We start from the raw sequence: 16,803 nt of genomic DNA on the forward strand, positions 1-16,803 counted from the left end.
CTTACCATAGCACTTCAGCTCTTTGTCCTGTCGTGAATATTTATGTGAATATATATGTGTATATCTATTGTGTGATTTGTCTTCCCCGTATATACTCAGGTTGAGAGGAACCTGAATATTAAAACAATTCTGTTAATTCAGGACCAACATGCATGCACACATACTATGCTGGCCTGTCCTAGACAAGTAAGAATGCACAGCATAATGTAGCTAATTAGGAAAAGTGTCCATGTTGAGTTGATCTTATGGGTTTTCAGGCCAAAATTAGCCTTCTTGTGTGGTGATAGGTGGTTGCAATTCAAGAGTATTTTAAGTATACAAATTTGTAGCTATGTATTTACCCATGCGGCAGCACACTGAATTGTACCACTAGCAATATTAAAATGTTATGGCAGATGTGATACTGTGAGGGCAAAAAAAAAAATGAGCCTGTTCCCCAATGGGTGCAGCTAATGGCTGCAAAGTACCATGCTGGTGACACATGGCCATACTCTTCCTTAAACTGAATGTGATTTAAATGGCTTAACAATCGAAGGAAGCCTTTCCCAAGGCAAGCTTATCTACAATTTGCACCAAGTATGCTATACCTTGTCCCTATGCCAAAATAGGCACAACAGGCATATTGGTTCTAAGAGTTCGAAAAGACTATTGCAAATTTGTACTTGTGCTTGTTGTGTGGCGTATAAACAAGTGCAATCCGCTCCCAGTTCCGCACCTAGCATCAGTGGATCCTAAAACATTTATCTCTAAAGCTGGCCATAGACGCTAAGATCCGATCGTACGAATCTTGTACGATTGGACTTTCCCATCTCCCTACCTGTCACTAACCATTCCGATCAAAGTCTTACCATTCCGTCCAAATAAAGTAGTTAAAGAATAGATCAGCCGATGTTCTGCCCCGACCGCAATCATACGATAGATAAAGCTGGTGACAGTACGATCGGCAATACACGCAGAGATATTACCCGCAGCCGACAGAAATTTTCTAACCTGTACGATCGACCAAACGACTGATAACCGCCGGACGAAAAATGTCAGGACTCTCCACACATGGTCCGAAAATCGTACGAATCCACGATTCATACGATCGGATTGTTGTGTCTATGGCCAGCTTAAGTAAGCTTGACCGTGTATTATTCTGAAGTGTTTAAACCCCAGCCACTCAAGCGTCCACTAACAGGTGTGATCCAGCGGTAGGGCTCGCTAATGAAGCCAGATCTTCTATCTCAATTAGTTACATTTGTTTTGCAGTGCCGACAGCTTAATTTTTTTTTTTTTTTTTTGTAAAACCGATAAAGTTGCAGAAAAAAAATATAGTGTAGGGAATGTCAGAGTATGGTCACGAGAGAGGCCAAACGCCTGCATGCTGGAAAATAATCAAACCAAGAACAAGGCTGAGGTTTTAGCATGGTCATTTAATTGGAAGAATTTTCTACTAATTTGGAAATGGAGATTTTGGGGCAGATTTACTAAAGGGCGAAGTGGCTAACGCTAGTGACTTTTCGCCAGCGTTGCCACCCACAGGAACATCACAATTCATTAACTGTAGCAGGCGGCAATTCGCTATCGAACTGGACTGTCGCTAGCGTTCATTCGCACTCTATCGCCAGGCGACTTTTCACTCTGTCGAGTGCAGATTTTACTGATCGTTGCGTCTTTTGCCAGAGTTGACTTTCCCACCTTAGACCAGGTGAAGTGCTAAAAAGAAGCCGGATCTTCCTCCATCTTATGCCACTTACATCATATCCTGTATGCCGAAAATGCATTAAAGTTCCAAAAATGCTGACGACTTTCCATTTTTTAAGCAGGATTGCCTGCAAAAGTCCTAACAAACTTTTTTTGGGTACCGGTAACTGGTTTTCTCCAGATGTTCTGCCTTCATACACGTTCTCACAGTGTGCAATCCAACATTCAGCTTAACCATCACTGTCTTCCAAATAAGCAGACTGTCTTGTAATCTAACTTGTTTATTGATAACAGGTTGTTTGACTGTAAGTGGTCAGTTGCAATTAGTAAACAGGAGCATCGACGTAGGTGTGCCGATGTATGTTCATGTGGTAAAACTATAAAGATACAAATGGTTTGTATAAGTATATAGCAAAAACATATGAATAACATATACAGCAGCATTCATTCTAAATCGGCATGTCTGAACATATTACATAGCACTAAGCACATGTTGAAGATGGCTGACGACCTATAAGGCCGCATGACTGGCTATCTACTAGCGTAACAACTACTAAGTGCAGATTAGAACTATCTAAAACATCACTAAAGAACAGACTATCCTGAGACTTGTATAATTCTTACCAGATATGCTGGCTGTGGGGTAGTGGAGATTTAAGAAGCAGGAATGCTAGGAGAGCTATGCAAATGTGCTGTAAACAGTATGGTGTCTCCCTTCTCCTTCCCAGAATGCACTAGCCACCCACAATGCACTGTAGTTGCATAATTAAGAACTTTATTTATACAAATGTAAGAAACATAGGTTGCAGTGGATTTCTACTGCTGCTAGATGGCGCTGTTACGTAACTAGCTATACAGATTCTAGCTTGTTGAAGTAGTAATGATTCTTCAACCCTTGATGTGGGGCAGAACACTCCCCGTCTGGCGTCAACAGATGTCACTACTTGTCTTCTCAGGTGAAAACAACAACACGAGCTCTGTTGTTGGTCTGAGGAATAGTTTGCACTCGCCAAGCTTACAGATTTTGACCTCGGCCTTACGTACATTCCCATCCTTGCTTGGAAAAGTGTTGGTGATGAGGCCCAGTGGCCACTCATTCCGATGTGATTGGTGGTCTTTCATGAGCACGACATCCCCAGGTCTGATGTTCGGCTTGTTAGTTTGCCACTTCCTTCTCGACTGCAAGGTAGAGACATACTCTTTTCTCCATTTGTCCCAGAAGACATTAGAAAGACTTTGCACCTGCCTCCATTGACGTCTATACAGGTCTTTTTCAGTAAATTCTCCAGATGGAGCACTCAGGGTGCTGGTCTTCTGTGTGAGTAACATGGCAGGGGTAAGGATCATCAAATCTTCAGGGTCACTGGAAAGGGTAGTCAACGGTCTTGCGTTCATGATGGCTGAGACTTCTGCCAAGAATGTGACCAGACTTTCGTGTGTGAGTCTCGTACTCCCTACCTGCGAGAAGATGGAATCCAAGATTTTCCTTGCTATCCCTATCATCCTTTCCCAGACGCCGCCCATGTGGGAGGAATGCGGTGGATTAAAGGTCCATGTGCATCCTTGCTCATTTAGGTATCTGTCCACCTTGGCCGTATCCAAATTGGAAGGAATTTGGAGTTCTTTTACTGCTCCAACGAAATTTGTGCCTCTATCTGAACGAATACATTTCACAGGTCCTCTAATGGCGATAAACCGTCGGAATGCATTTATGAAGCTGGAAGCATCCATAGATTCGATCACTTCTATATGGACTGCCCTACTGGACATGCAAGTAAACATGACTGCCCAACGCTTTGCACCGGTGTGAACACCTCTTGTGTGCCTGGTAGCCACTGACCAAGGGCCGAACACGTCCAAGCCAACGTTAGTGAAGGGAGGATCTGTGCTGAGTCTTTCAGCTGGGAGACTGGCCATTTTTGGGTTCTGAGACACACCACGAAGTTTGCGACAGGTAATGCAGTTGAAAATGACCTGGCTTACACGTCTCTTCGCTCCAACAATCCATAGTCCAGTGGCTCGTAGATTCCCTTCGGTAAACATTCGGCCTTGGTGTTTTGTTTGAAGATGGTGATGTCGTATGAGTAGGGTCGCGACATGGTGATGTCCCGGAATTACTATAGGGTGTTTTTCTCTGAAGTCTACTTTGGCTTCCTGAAGGCGGCCTCCTATTCTCATCAACCCACCTTGGTCAATGACGGGATCAAGTCTTCTCAAAGCGCTGTCTTTAGAGACTGTTTGGCCTTTCCTGAGGTATTCTATCTCCTTAGTGTAACATTCATGTTGAATTGTGTGGATTATTATGTCCTTGGACCTCTCCAGATTGGAAGCTGTAAAGGCGCTCTTGCAGTGATGCCAACCTTTACAAGGTTTCTGACTCACAGGTAATGTAGATGTGTAGGACTTAGCTATATGAATCAAGATGGCTATCGCACGGACCAGAGACATCCAGGTGGAGAACCTGCTGAAACGATGGGATTCGAGTTGACGATCTGAAGTCACTGTGTTAAGAACAGACACTTCGGGTCGGATCTCCTCATCTGCGTCTGGGTCTATCAATTCAAATGTGTCACATCCGATGTTGCAAGCCGTTGAACGGTACAGGAACGCAGGACCTGTGAACCATGTTGTGGCTTTCAGGTGGCAGGCTGCGACGGATCTGGTTGCGTAGTCTGTGGGATTATGTTGTGTAGGCACGTAGTGCCACTGTTGAGGACTAGTGGATCTCCTGATCCTCAGCACTCGATTGGAGACGTAGACATAAAATGTTCTGAAATTTTCTTTCATCTCTGGTGTCTTCTGAAGTTTGTGCTTGAGGGAGATAAATCTGTTATAGACAAGTTCTTTGTTGTCAGGTAAGCGTTGTCTCTGGGGTCTAAATGGTAAAGGCGCGACCCAGCTTTTTGAATTGTCCTTTGTCATTCCTTGATCCATGATCTCCAAGAACAGTCTGTCTTCTATGGAGATTGCGACCTTGTTGTCTTCTCTTGACCTATGGAAAACTGTACACCCTAAGTGATCTCGTTCACCATCACAGGCGTGGTCTTCGCTGGAAGGATCCATGAAGGGACAAGGGACAGGATCTCTATGAGGCAATTCTTTTATCAGGAAACTGTTCTGACATGGTTGGAATAAGGAAGGACGTCTACTTTCAAGTGTGTTGGTGAGCATGCTGTTGACAGAGATCGGCTTGTGTGCTCCTCCTAGACAGACGTCTCCTATGATGACCCACCCTAGGTCAAGTCTCTGGGCGTATGGAGCGTTTTGGGAACCGTTAATCTGTCCTCTAGCCTTGTGAACACGTAGTATGTCTCTTCCTAGGAGTAAGGCTATTGGTGCTTCTGGATCCAGTTCTGGTATCTGGTGAGCTATACGCTTCAGGTGGGGGTGGTATGCTGCTACTTCTGGTGTAGGTATCTCAGAACGGTTGTCAGGAATTTGGTTGCACTCCAGTATGGTTGGCAGTGACAAGCAGGTCTGCCCGTCTATGGACTCTACCTTGTATCCCGTTGCCTTCCTCCCCGCCGTCTCCACTGTACCTGCACATGTCCTTAAGGAGTAGGGAGAACCAGGTCCTATGATGTTGAAGGTGTCAAAAAAGGTGGATTTTGCTAAAGACCGGTTGCTTTGATCGTCTAAGATTGCGTATGCCTTGATCGCCTTATCTCTGTGACTGGCCGGGTAAACTCTGACAAGGCAGATTTTCGAGCAGGACTTTCCTCCTACCACTCCTTTACAGATTTCGGTACACTGAGAAGTGACTACTGTATTGGTTTTGTTAGTGTCTATCTGCTTCTTTTCATGATCCTCTGTTTGGTGCACTGCCTGAGAGGGTGGTCCAGGGTGTAAAGCCGTATTGTGTTCTGTGCTACCACATTCTGAGCATGACACACTGACCTCACAGTTCCTGGCAAAGTGCGATGTTGTAGTGCAGCACCTGAAGCAGATGTTGTTGTCTTTGAGGAACTCTTTCCGGTCTTCTAAAGTCTTTTCTCTGAAGGCTCTGCATTTTAGTAAAGAATGTGGTTTCTTGTGCAGGGGGCATTCTTTGTTAAGATCTCTGTGTCCGTTCCCTTCTTGAGAAGACTTAGACGGCTTGTATGGAGAACCTGTGGAGGCAATGTTAGTTTTATGGACTGCCACTGGTGTTTTATGAGGTCTGACATCAGGGGTAGTGGGGCATGACATTGTGAGATCAAAACTGGGATCATTTCTGATTCTTGCCTGTTCACTGACAAAGTTTACAAACACCTCGAAGGGGGGAAATGGTACATTATGAACCCGTTTATAAGTAGAACCATGTGTGACCCACTTCTCTTGTAGGTTATAAGGGAGTTTTTGAACAATAGGATTGACCCCTCTGGCAGTGTCTAGGAAAGCTAGCCCTGGTAGATCTCCTTCTTCTTGAGCAACCTGTACCTCTCTTAACAAGTCACTGAGCTCTCTGAGCTTCTGGTAACCCCTACCCACTATTCTGGGAAAGTTATCAATCCTTTTGAACAAAGCATTTTCAATGGCTTCTATGGACCCGTAACACTCATCAAGTCTTTCCCACACCATCTTTAGGCCTCTGTCAGGATAGTTTATGTTAATGTCTCTGATTCTTTTGGCGTGTTCAACGGACTCGCTTCCAAGCCACTTTACCAGGAGGTCTAACTCTTCCTGATGGGAAAGGTCTAAGTCTCTTATGGCATTTTGGAAGGAGGCTCGCCATGACCTGTAGTTCTCGGCCTGATCGGTGAACTTTGCAAGTCCCTTGGTAACCAGCTCCCGTTTAGCAAAGAACTTAGCAAAGTCCATGATGGCCCAGTTAGCATTAGTAAAATCCGGTGTGCTGTTATGCTGCACGTGTGGTGTATTACCATGCCTTTTAAGAGCTTCTGGCTTAGAGCAGTCAGTATAATGCCGTTCTGATGCAAAAGGTGTCCCTTTAATTTTGGGCAAAGGTTGTAGTCTCTGCTCCATAGGGCGGTAGTTGTCAGCATCGTTTGGTCGCATATCGTCCTGCCTAAGGTACTGTGGTTCAAGGTAAGATCTTTGGCACTCTTTATAAGCTGGCTGATGTCCTGGCTCATAGTTGCCCTCTGTCTTGGGGTGTTTCTCAGATCCGGAAAACTCCAGGGCTTCCAGGTATTCTGCTTTGGCTATTGCGGCTGCCGCTTCCTTCTCTGCGGCTAGTCTTTCTAGCGACGCTTGCAGATCTACTCGTTCCTTTTCTAATGATGCCCTCTCTTTCTTTAGTTGCATCTCTTGTGCAGCGAAGGAAGACTTTACTTTTGCAGCTTCAGCTTCTGCACGTGCGAGAGCAGCCATTTCTTTTATGGAGGATTTGCTAGAGCAGCTTGCTCGTGATCTGGTTTTGTATGATGATGCTCGGCTAACAGACATTGTGCCCGTTCTGCCGGCCGCTTAATGTCTCTTTGTGGACTCAGTCTATATAGGACCGGGCTTCAGCGTGGTCTGGATCGTGTTGAGCTGCACTCTCACTTCTTGTCACTGACCGTGTGGCAGACGCTGCAATCGTATACGCAGAACCGCGTGTGTGATGGCAGCTCCGTTTGATCACATCCACTATCGTTGCTGACCAGCATCTGTTTTACTGTTCTGCCTTCATACACGTTCTCACAGTGTGCAATCCAACATTCAGCTTAACCATCACTGTCTTCCAAATAAGCAGACTGTCTTGTAATCTAACTTGTTTATTGATAACAGGTTGTTTGACTGTAAGTGGTCAGTTGCAATTAGTAAACAGGAGCATCGACGTAGGTGTGCCGATGTATGTTCATGTGGTAAAACTATAAAGATACAAATGGTTTGTATAAGTATATAGCAAAAACATATGAATAACATATACAGCAGCATTCATTCTAAATCGGCATGTCTGAACATATTACATAGCACTAAGCACATGTTGAAGATGGCTGACGACCTATAAGGCCGCATGACTGGCTATCTACTAGCGTAACAACTACTAAGTGCAGATTAGAACTATCTAAAACATCACTAAAGAACAGACTATCCTGAGACTTGTATAATTCTTACCAGATATGCTGGCTGTGGGGTAGTGGAGATTTAAGAAGCAGGAATGCTAGGAGAGCTATGCAAATGTGCTGTAAACAGTATGGTGTCTCCCTTCTCCTTCCCAGAATGCACTAGCCACCCACAATGCACTGTAGTTGCATAATTAAGAACTTTATTTATACAAATGTAAGAAACATAGGTTGCAGTGGATTTCTACTGCTGCTAGATGGCGCTGTTACGTAACTAGCTATACAGATTCTAGCTTGTTGAAGTAGTAATGATTCTTCAACCCTTGATGTGGGGCAGAACACCAGACATTTCCTAACATATGGAACATTAATTTTACAGTGGGCTCATGTGTAGGGCATTATTTAAATTCTCTTGTCTTTATTAAGGTTCCCTGGACGTTTGTAATAAAAAGTGGTAACTTCAAGCATTTGCACCAACATTTATATTAAATTTAAACTTTAAATTACCCGCCATATGCAAATTGACCTAAGCGCAAGATCACTAACGAATTTTCACTAGGCACAAACAAACGCTAGCGAATCTTCACTATGGAATACTCGCACTGCTGAAGTAATGCTAGAGAAAAGTGCCAGTGTTCGCCGCCCAGGGCGCAACTTCGTGAATTCGTGTGGTGGTAGCAAATTTGCGGTATGTGCGAAGCAGTCGCTGGCAACAATTCACCCTTTAGTGAATCTGCCCCTTTGAATTTCCTTTAATTCTCAAAGACTTCCTAGTTTAATATGTTGTGTTGCTCCATGGAAACAGTTTAATACATATAATTGCATGGAAACTGTAGATGTTATGAGGTAAAAAAAATGCTGATTTACTCCATACAGAGTCTTTTTCTTCCCTTAATCTGGGGAGTAGTAACTGTTGCATTTGCTCTTCTACAGCCTTTGCCCTGTTTTATTTCCACTATTATTTTTTCTAGGGAGATAATGGGCAGTCACCTGGGTATTTTTTTTTTTTTTTTTATCTCTAGTCTGATTGCATGCCTTAATGTCTTTATTATATTTACATATTTCTCATGAAAGACATTTTTCACATGCTTTTTTTGGAACATTCAGCAGTAAAACATATTTTTAATTACCTATGAATATATGCAGTTCTATATAAATGTATTTATATTTTATAGAGTTAAACAATTATATTGGCAGGAGTATTTAACTCTGCACCTTAACAGTTTAGCTGATTCTCATGTGCATATTTTTTTCCTGTTGCAGCGGAAATAATTCCTTTGCTAATTTTGCTTAGGCTAGTACAAAAGCTTGGTATAACACAGAAGCACGATTAAGTTACCATTACGGGTTTACACAGATCTTCTGCTGAGCTAGAGAGCTTTTTAGCACCTAAGACCCAAAGACTGTTTATATAAGTAATGGATTTCACAAGAGAAACAACAGATACTTACTTATTTATATGTATATATACTTTATAGTCATTGATGTAATGTTAATTTGCACCTGGTTTGCCTTTGGCTGAAAGATTGAGTGGTGGCTAAGTAAAACTCATGTTTGGTTCTATAGTTCATTTAATTAAAGGGATACTGTCATCGGGAAAACATGTTTTTTTCAAAATGCATCAGTTAATAGTGCTACTCCAGCAGAATTCTGCACTGAAATCCATTTCTCAAAAGAGCAAACAGATTTTTTTATATTCAATTTTGAAATCTGACATGGGGCTAGACATTTTGTTAATTTCCCAGCTGCCCCCAGTCATGTGACTTGTGCCTTGATCTTGTGTTAGGGAGCTGCTATCTGGTTACCTTCCCATTGTTCTTTTGTTTGGCTGCTGGGGGGCAAAAGGGAGGGGGGTGATATCACTCCAACTTGCAGTAAAGAGTGATCAGAGCAAAAGTCACATGACTTGGGGCAGCTGGGAAATTGACAATATGTCTAGCCCCATGTCAGATTTCAAAATTGAATATAAAAAAATCTGTTTGCTCTTTTGAGAAATGGATTTAAGTGCAGAATTCTGCTGAAGCAGCACTATTAACTGATTCATTTTGAAAAAAAAATTTTTTTCCCGTGACAGTATCCCTTTAAGGACTTATCTGTACTTTTCTCCCTTAATACTTCTTTTGTTGGGAAGACATTTTTGTTCGAAATTACTCTGATCTTTTCACTGAAATGTGTATGTATTTCAAGAAGCCTTTGCTTTGTTAATTCATTACCTTTGGGCTTAATCAGAATAAACAGCTTCTTGAAACATCTTTTTTTTATTTTTTTTATTTATGATTTACTCCTATGAGTTCCATGGTGGCATTCCCTGTTTTATTTCAGGAAAAATATTTATTTTCTTTCTACAGACCCAAGGCTACTCCTTTTTAGGTGACTATAAACATAACAACGATCTTTTTTAGAAAAGATGTCTCCAAGAAAGATCATTCGCTTCAATACACACGTGTAGTGCTGAATTGTCAGATATACAGGTAGAAACAATAGAATTCTACCTGTATCTGATGATTCAGCACTTAAATGTTTGGGTGCCTTCAAAGCCACCTAATCAAAATTTTACATCCAGCCCGTTTGACGAGCCAACTGATATCCAAGTCTTCTGCTGATAACGGTCGGCTCTTTTTCCACCATACACGCACCGAATATCGTACGAAAATTTGTTTCCTACAATATTATCTGTGTCTATAGCCACCTTTAGTCATGTGGGATAATTGCCCGTGTTAACATTCTAACAATAACACAAAATAAAATTATTTCAGTGGAACCTCAATTTTACATCTGTTTCCCTAATTTTACAGTTTTTTTTTTTTTTGTGGTCCCATGAATATTTAACGCCTAATGCATCTCCCTGATTTTACATGTTTACTTAATTTTACACAATTTTTTAATGGTCCCCTGAAAAATGTATTAATATAATTTTTCTTGTTTTTTTTTTTTTCAAAGTACATTACATAATCCTAATAAACTATAAAATATCAAAAGGGTTGTTAGTAATAATGGAGGGGGGGCGGATAGGATGAGAAGGTCAAATGAAAAAAAAAACCACAGAGTTAGCTATTTATTGGTGCATTACATGCAGATTATTGGGGAATTAAACTGCACAATCTGCAAACACTTTCAAGGGAACATAGATGTAGATTTTACAGTGCACTTTAGATTCCTGTTGTTTTTAAGGGAGAAGATCACCCATCAATGTCTATGCCTAGTGCAGACTTGAATCCATTTTTGGCACCTTTTTTAAATACAGGTATGGGACTTGTTGTCCAGAATGCTCAGTACCTGGAGTTTTCCATATAAGGGATCTTTCCATAATTTGGATCTCTATACTAAAATATAATTTCAGCATTAAATAAACCCAATTGAAATGTTTTACCTCCAATAGGGATTAATTATATTTTTGTAGGGATCAAGTAATTATTTTTGAAAGTTTTGATTATTTCATCATAATAGAGTCTATGGTAGATGGCCTGCCCATAATTCAGGGCTTTCTGGATAATGGTTTTCCAGGTAATGGATCCCATACGTGTACAAGGATTTCTATTATTAATTAGAGAGGAGGACACAGTCCACATATGCTGCGACAACATAGCAGAGCCAGGGTTTCTCTGAAAATGTATACAGGTATAGGATCCCTTATCCGGAAACCCGATATCCAGAAAGCTCCGAATTACGGAATGGAGTCTGTCTCCCATAGACTCCATTTTATCCAAATAATCCAAACTTTTAAAATGATTTCCTTTTTCTCTGTAATAATAAAACCGTAGCTTGTACTTGATCCCAAATAAGATATAATTAATCCTTATTGGAAACAAAACCAGCCTATTGGGTTTATTTAATATTTAAATGAATTTCTAGTAGACTTAATGCATGAAGACCCAAATTACGGAAAGATCCGTTATCCGGAAAACCCCAGGTCCCGAGCATTCTGGATAACAGGTCCCATACCTGTATACGGTAAATATGTATAATCTGGGAGTGCATGAACACAAGTCTGCCCTTGAAATGCTATCAGCATGAAATCAACCATTGCATCCGGGATTTTCCTGAAGGGACTTAGTAGAAAGTTGCAAAGCACGTGAGGAAGTGTCAGTGGAGATGCTCGATAACTTATCCAGCAGAAATCAGGAGACGCTGATAAGCTCTGATTGTGAATTATGGGTCTACGGCTCTGATTATCAGATAAGTGGCAGGTTAGACAACCTTTACCAGCATCTTACATATTGTTGGGCTGAAACACCGTAGCATGTTGGTCAGTTTTCATTCTGGGTTAAAGAAATATGTTATAAAATATGCTAAGTAGATTAAAGCATTGGCCTGTTTATAGTCATATATTGTTTAGGCTATTAGCATCGAACAGGGATCCAGTCATTGGTCGTGTAGCTCAAAAAAATCTGATTGGTGCCCTAATAGCCTGGTGTGGTCATCCAAACAATTTTAAAAATATTCACAAGCAACTTAAACAAATGTGTACGAACAAGATATTCTGAAAAATGACATTTTTAGACAGACTCTCCGTGCATAAACTTTTGATGTCCTTTCTAAATAACATATTCTTTACATCTCAATACGGTATGGAAACTAAATACAAGCCTTTAAGTAACTGTATTATAGATATGTAACTATATCCTGCAGTTGTCCTTGTTAGAATTTCATTTAAAGCAGAGCTAAGGCTTAACAGTTCTAGGCTAGAAATGTTGCACATTATGTTTTGGGCTTCTGTACCAGCCCAAGGCAACCACAGCCCTTTAGCAGTAAAGATCTGTGTCTACAAAGATGCCACAGTAGCTCCCCATCTTCTTTTCTGCTGATTCACTGCACATGCTCTGTGCTGCTGTCACTTACTGAGCTTAGGGACCAACTCACAATATACAGTTACACATAGAATAGAAATGTCACAATATAAGGCTGATTATTAGCTTATATGACCTGTGAACCCTTATTTTCTGCTTGATTATTTGTGATGACTCCTAAGTTTAGTGTCTAAACAACTGCTCCGTTACATTTTATGTGTATATGATGTATAAAGTTTTGTATATACAACAACTTTTTATGCTGTTTTGGTCCAGCACTTTGTTTGGTTTAATACGATTGGATGTTGCCAAACTCTTTGTGATTGGCCATTTGTTTCTTAAATAGTGTGCTTATTCATTGCTTCATTATCCTAGTATTAAGTCCCCAGGAGGGGCACGAGATGCGTCAGGCTGTTTGTAACACAATACAATATAAAAATATTTCCTAATAAAACTTTTTAAGAGGTTTGATTTGTGCCAGCTTTTGTTCTACATGTTTGTGTAACACTCCTAACAAAATCCCAAAATTGCAAACGCCTGTGTAGTCCTAGAGCGTTACTACCGTTATCCTTAAACCCATTATCCAGAAAGCTCCGAATTATGCTGTCTCCCATAGACTCCCATTTTATCCAGATAATCCAAATTTTTTAAAAATTATTTTCTTGCTAATAATAAAACAGTACCTTGTACTTGATCCAAAACCAGCCTATTGGGTTTATTTAATGTTTACATGATTTTCTAGTGGAGTTAAGGTATGAAGATCCAAATTACAGAAACATCCGGTATCCAGAAAACCCCAGGTCCCGAGCATTCTGGATAATGGGTCCCATACCTGTACTATAGAGATAATAGTAGCATTTAGGCTGGTTCAGTAGGTTGAGTATATAAAATATGGCATTTCTAGCCATATTCATTTTTAGGGTTTAGTTCTCCTTTAAATGGTTGTATTTGTCCCGAATAACTGTTCCATGATATTTGGTGGTCTCAGACTGTTTAGTTGAGTTCTGGATTTAGTAAGCCACAGATCTGGTGTCATTAGCTCACTAATGTTTATTGCAAAGTTGTGGTAGCTGCTTGCAAGGGGCTAGCATGGCTAAGGGAATCGTGCCGAACAGTAACAGCTTTACCCCTGTGGATTCCTTGTGGAATCCACTCTCTAGTCCTATGATTTTGTGAGAGTCTCGTTAACATGTTTTCCTCAGTCTATAAAAGACATACAATTTGAAAAGGACAAAACAATTTCAAACATTTAACAAGTTATAGAACCTTTAGCATGTATACTTATGACCATAATGAGAAACAGTGGATAGAGATTCACAATTAACAAAACTCTAATGTTAAAATAAATTATCTCGGCTAAAGCCAAAGTGGAACCTATTTGATGCGGTCAACAAGAGACCCTGCGGGTGAGCTTTGTATGTTTAATTTGTGTTAAGTACGGAGATTTAGGTTACACAGTAGCTCTGAATCTGAACGGATTAAAAGGGATCTAAACCCAAAAAATTAACGTAAACTTGACAGTGCTCCTCTGAGCACTTTTGAAATATACGTACATTTCATTTGTTTCTGCAGTATTCGCATATTTAGAGGTACAGTATAATGGCAGACTTGGCTGAACAGCTCTTTTTAAAGTTATAGTAGGTACACTAGAATCCACTATTTTGGGATTCAGCCGAACCCCTGAATCCTTTGTGAAAGATTCAGCCGAATACCAAACTGAATCCAAATTTGCACATTAGGGATGGGAAAAGAAAAAGAGTCGATACAAAAACTCTTGTGATTTTAAGTATTCAAATTCTTTTTTTCCCAGACACAAGGATTTGCCCAAATCCCAATCCTGCTTACAAAAAGTCTGAATCCTGCTAAAAAAGGCCAAATCCTGGCCTAATAACAAAAAGAATCCTTAATTTGGCACATCCCGGCTTTTTAGGCAGATTCTGTATTTAGTTAACCCTCAGGTTGCTCCCTCTCACTTAAGATGAAAGCCTACTCAGAAACGGCTAAAAAATTGAAAATGTATGTTAATTGCAGTGGTGCTTAGAGAAGCACTTGAAATACGTTTACATTGATTGGTTTTTGGGTGTATATCCCCTTTAATAATAAGCGCTTTAGCATCTCTATGCCAGATGTACCCTTACTTTCTGCTATCCTAAAACTAAGCTTAAAATCAGTAAACCGAGCTCAATGAATACAGTACATGGAATGCCATTAACATGGGGAGCAATGTTGAAGGTGTTAATCACTATGGTTAAAAGGCTGCTGAACTTCTGAGATTGTACAGTGAGTATAGTCAGTAAAATACAGCACACATAATTGTCTTTAGGTTTTGGTTTACCTTTAAAGCTTAAATATTCGTGCTTAGCTTGTTGCTCGCATAGTTTTAAATACAAAACCCATTGCATTTATGTTTTTAAAACAAGGATTAGAGTATTTTCAATATACTGATGGTATATCACTTGTCAGATATTGCTGTAAAGGTGTAAAATATCATTTTCTTCATTTGTAATTGCAGTGCGACAGCCAGCCAGTCCACCACATTTATCTGCCAGATCACATTACAGTACCGCTGAGATGAGCCAATAAACTAGAGTTGTAAGCCAGAGATATATAGGCCAAAAGAGAGATGTACAAGCTGGAAAACAGTTTAATAAGTATACATGTAGACTATTGGTTATGTGCCCTTGTCTACTGGCCATATGTTTATTGTATGGACAAAGATAGGTTGTTTTGCTTTTAAACATTGTAAAACCATGACCTTATTCTGGTATAGACTTAGATGTGCCTTAGAATTGAAGGATCAGACCCCACCAGTCACACAATATTAAGGGCTTATGTCTCTAATGTTAACATCATCAAAGCCTACTGTATATTAATGAACAGTTTGGCTGAAATGTTTGTCTAAAACTATGCTAAATGTTTTCTGTTTTGGTACAGAAAGAAGATGCCAATGATGAGGCAAAAGAAAATCAGTCAATTAGAAAGCAGCGCTTCATGCAGTTTGCATCTCTGGTGTATGAAGGAGAGTACTACATGACCCCAAGGGACTTCCTCTTCTCTGTCATGTTTGAGCAGATGGAACGTAAGTCACATTCTTTGGTCAAAGTTTTTGGGTGGAGGATCCCTTTATTAATCACCGAAAAAAGGGGGGATACAGGATACAAGATATGTCAATCACTCACCACATAGAACAGGTGGTCCAGGTGCACCAGCACCAGACACTCAGCTTAGGGACTGGATAAACCAGCAAAGTACAAGAAGAGGGGTATCGGGCACTCAAAAGAACTCTACAAGGGCCGCCAAAAATAAAGTTAAAAATGTAATATTTATTGTAGATTCTTTAAAAAAGAAATAGTATCTCCATTGGCCCTACGCGTTTCGTGCCCCCCAGGGCACTTAGTCATGGGCAATGGAGGATCCCTTTAATCACTACTTCATCGATAATTAGAACACTTAGGGGCACATTTACTAAGCTCGAGTGAAGGATTAGAATGAAAAAAACTTCGAATTTCGAAGTTTTTTTTTTTTTTTGGCTACTTCGACCATCGATTTGGCTACTTCGACCTTCGAATCGAACGATTCGAACTAAAAATCGTTCGACTATTCGATAGTCGAAGTACTGTCTCTATAAAAAAAACTTTCACTACCTACTTCGCCAACTAAAACCTACTGAGCACCAATTTTAGCCTATGGGGACCTTCCCCATAATTTTTCTATGCTTTTTTTGATCGAAGAAAAATCGTTCAATCGATGGATTAAAATCGAAGTCAAAGGATATTCGATATTCGAAGTCAAAGGATTTTACTTCGATGGTCGAATATCGAGGGTTAATTAACCCTCAATATTCGACCCTTAGTAAATGTGCCCCATACTGTTACATTAAAAATGACTTCTAGGTAAATGTAATTTTGACTTTTAATTTAAACATGTTAGCTAAGGAAAATTTAATTACAAGCATCTATTTGTCTGTCCATAACTAGTAAACTGATAGCGCACTTTAATAACTAATAACATTTGTTATTTGATGTGACCTTGCCAGCTGTCATACTGCAAAATAATGTATTAGATAATCAAGGGGTTAGCTTATCTAGCATAACAGTGCAGGAGCTATAGACTGCTTTATGTACTGTGTGAACGTCGATTTTGGATAGAAATAATTGTCTCTGGGTATGAACAGTCAAACGGGCAGACATTTTTACCCACTGCCACACTCCTAACCAGCATCACTAATGTATATAACCCGCCATTTGCAAATGAGCAATATATTTGCATTTTTGCATTAAAGGACAAGGAAAGGCTTTCCTTGAAGAATGCATCGTTTAATTAGTCAGCTCTTCCTCTCC

The 16,803-nt window shown here is 40.3% G+C and overlaps 2 protein-coding genes across 3 annotated transcripts in view; one reads left to right on the forward strand and one right to left on the reverse strand.

Annotated features, from left to right (window-relative positions):
- Nucleotides 1-16,803, forward strand: part of micu2.S (mitochondrial calcium uptake 2 S homeolog) — a 184,076-nt gene that overhangs the window by 67,922 nt on the left and 99,351 nt on the right. Inside the window, 1 exon segment of the mRNA NM_001096590.1 lies at nt 15,398-15,542. Coding sequence (NP_001090059.1) covers nt 15,398-15,542 — 145 coding nt within the window.
- On the reverse strand, nt 1,952-8,012 carry LOC121400706. Of its 2 annotated transcripts, none has more exons than XR_005965926.1 (2): nt 2,311-8,012; nt 1,952-2,063 (listed from the first exon to the last, which is right to left on the reverse strand). XR_005965926.1 is itself a non-coding variant. In XM_041584519.1 (2 exons), exon 2 carries the CDS (start codon nt 7,072-7,074, stop codon nt 2,614-2,616), a length of 4,461 nt encoding a protein of 1,486 aa, XP_041440453.1. In that variant the 5' UTR covers nt 7,075-7,481; nt 7,729-8,012; the 3' UTR covers nt 1,952-2,613. The 2 variants fall into 2 exon arrangements, 1 of the variants encoding a protein (XP_041440453.1); XM_041584519.1 differs by having other exon boundaries at nt 1,952-7,481; nt 7,729-8,012.

This window comes from Xenopus laevis, chromosome 2S, assembly GCF_017654675.1.
Source record: "Xenopus laevis strain J_2021 chromosome 2S, Xenopus_laevis_v10.1, whole genome shotgun sequence".
NCBI classification, from domain to species: domain Eukaryota; kingdom Metazoa; phylum Chordata; class Amphibia; order Anura; family Pipidae; genus Xenopus; species Xenopus laevis.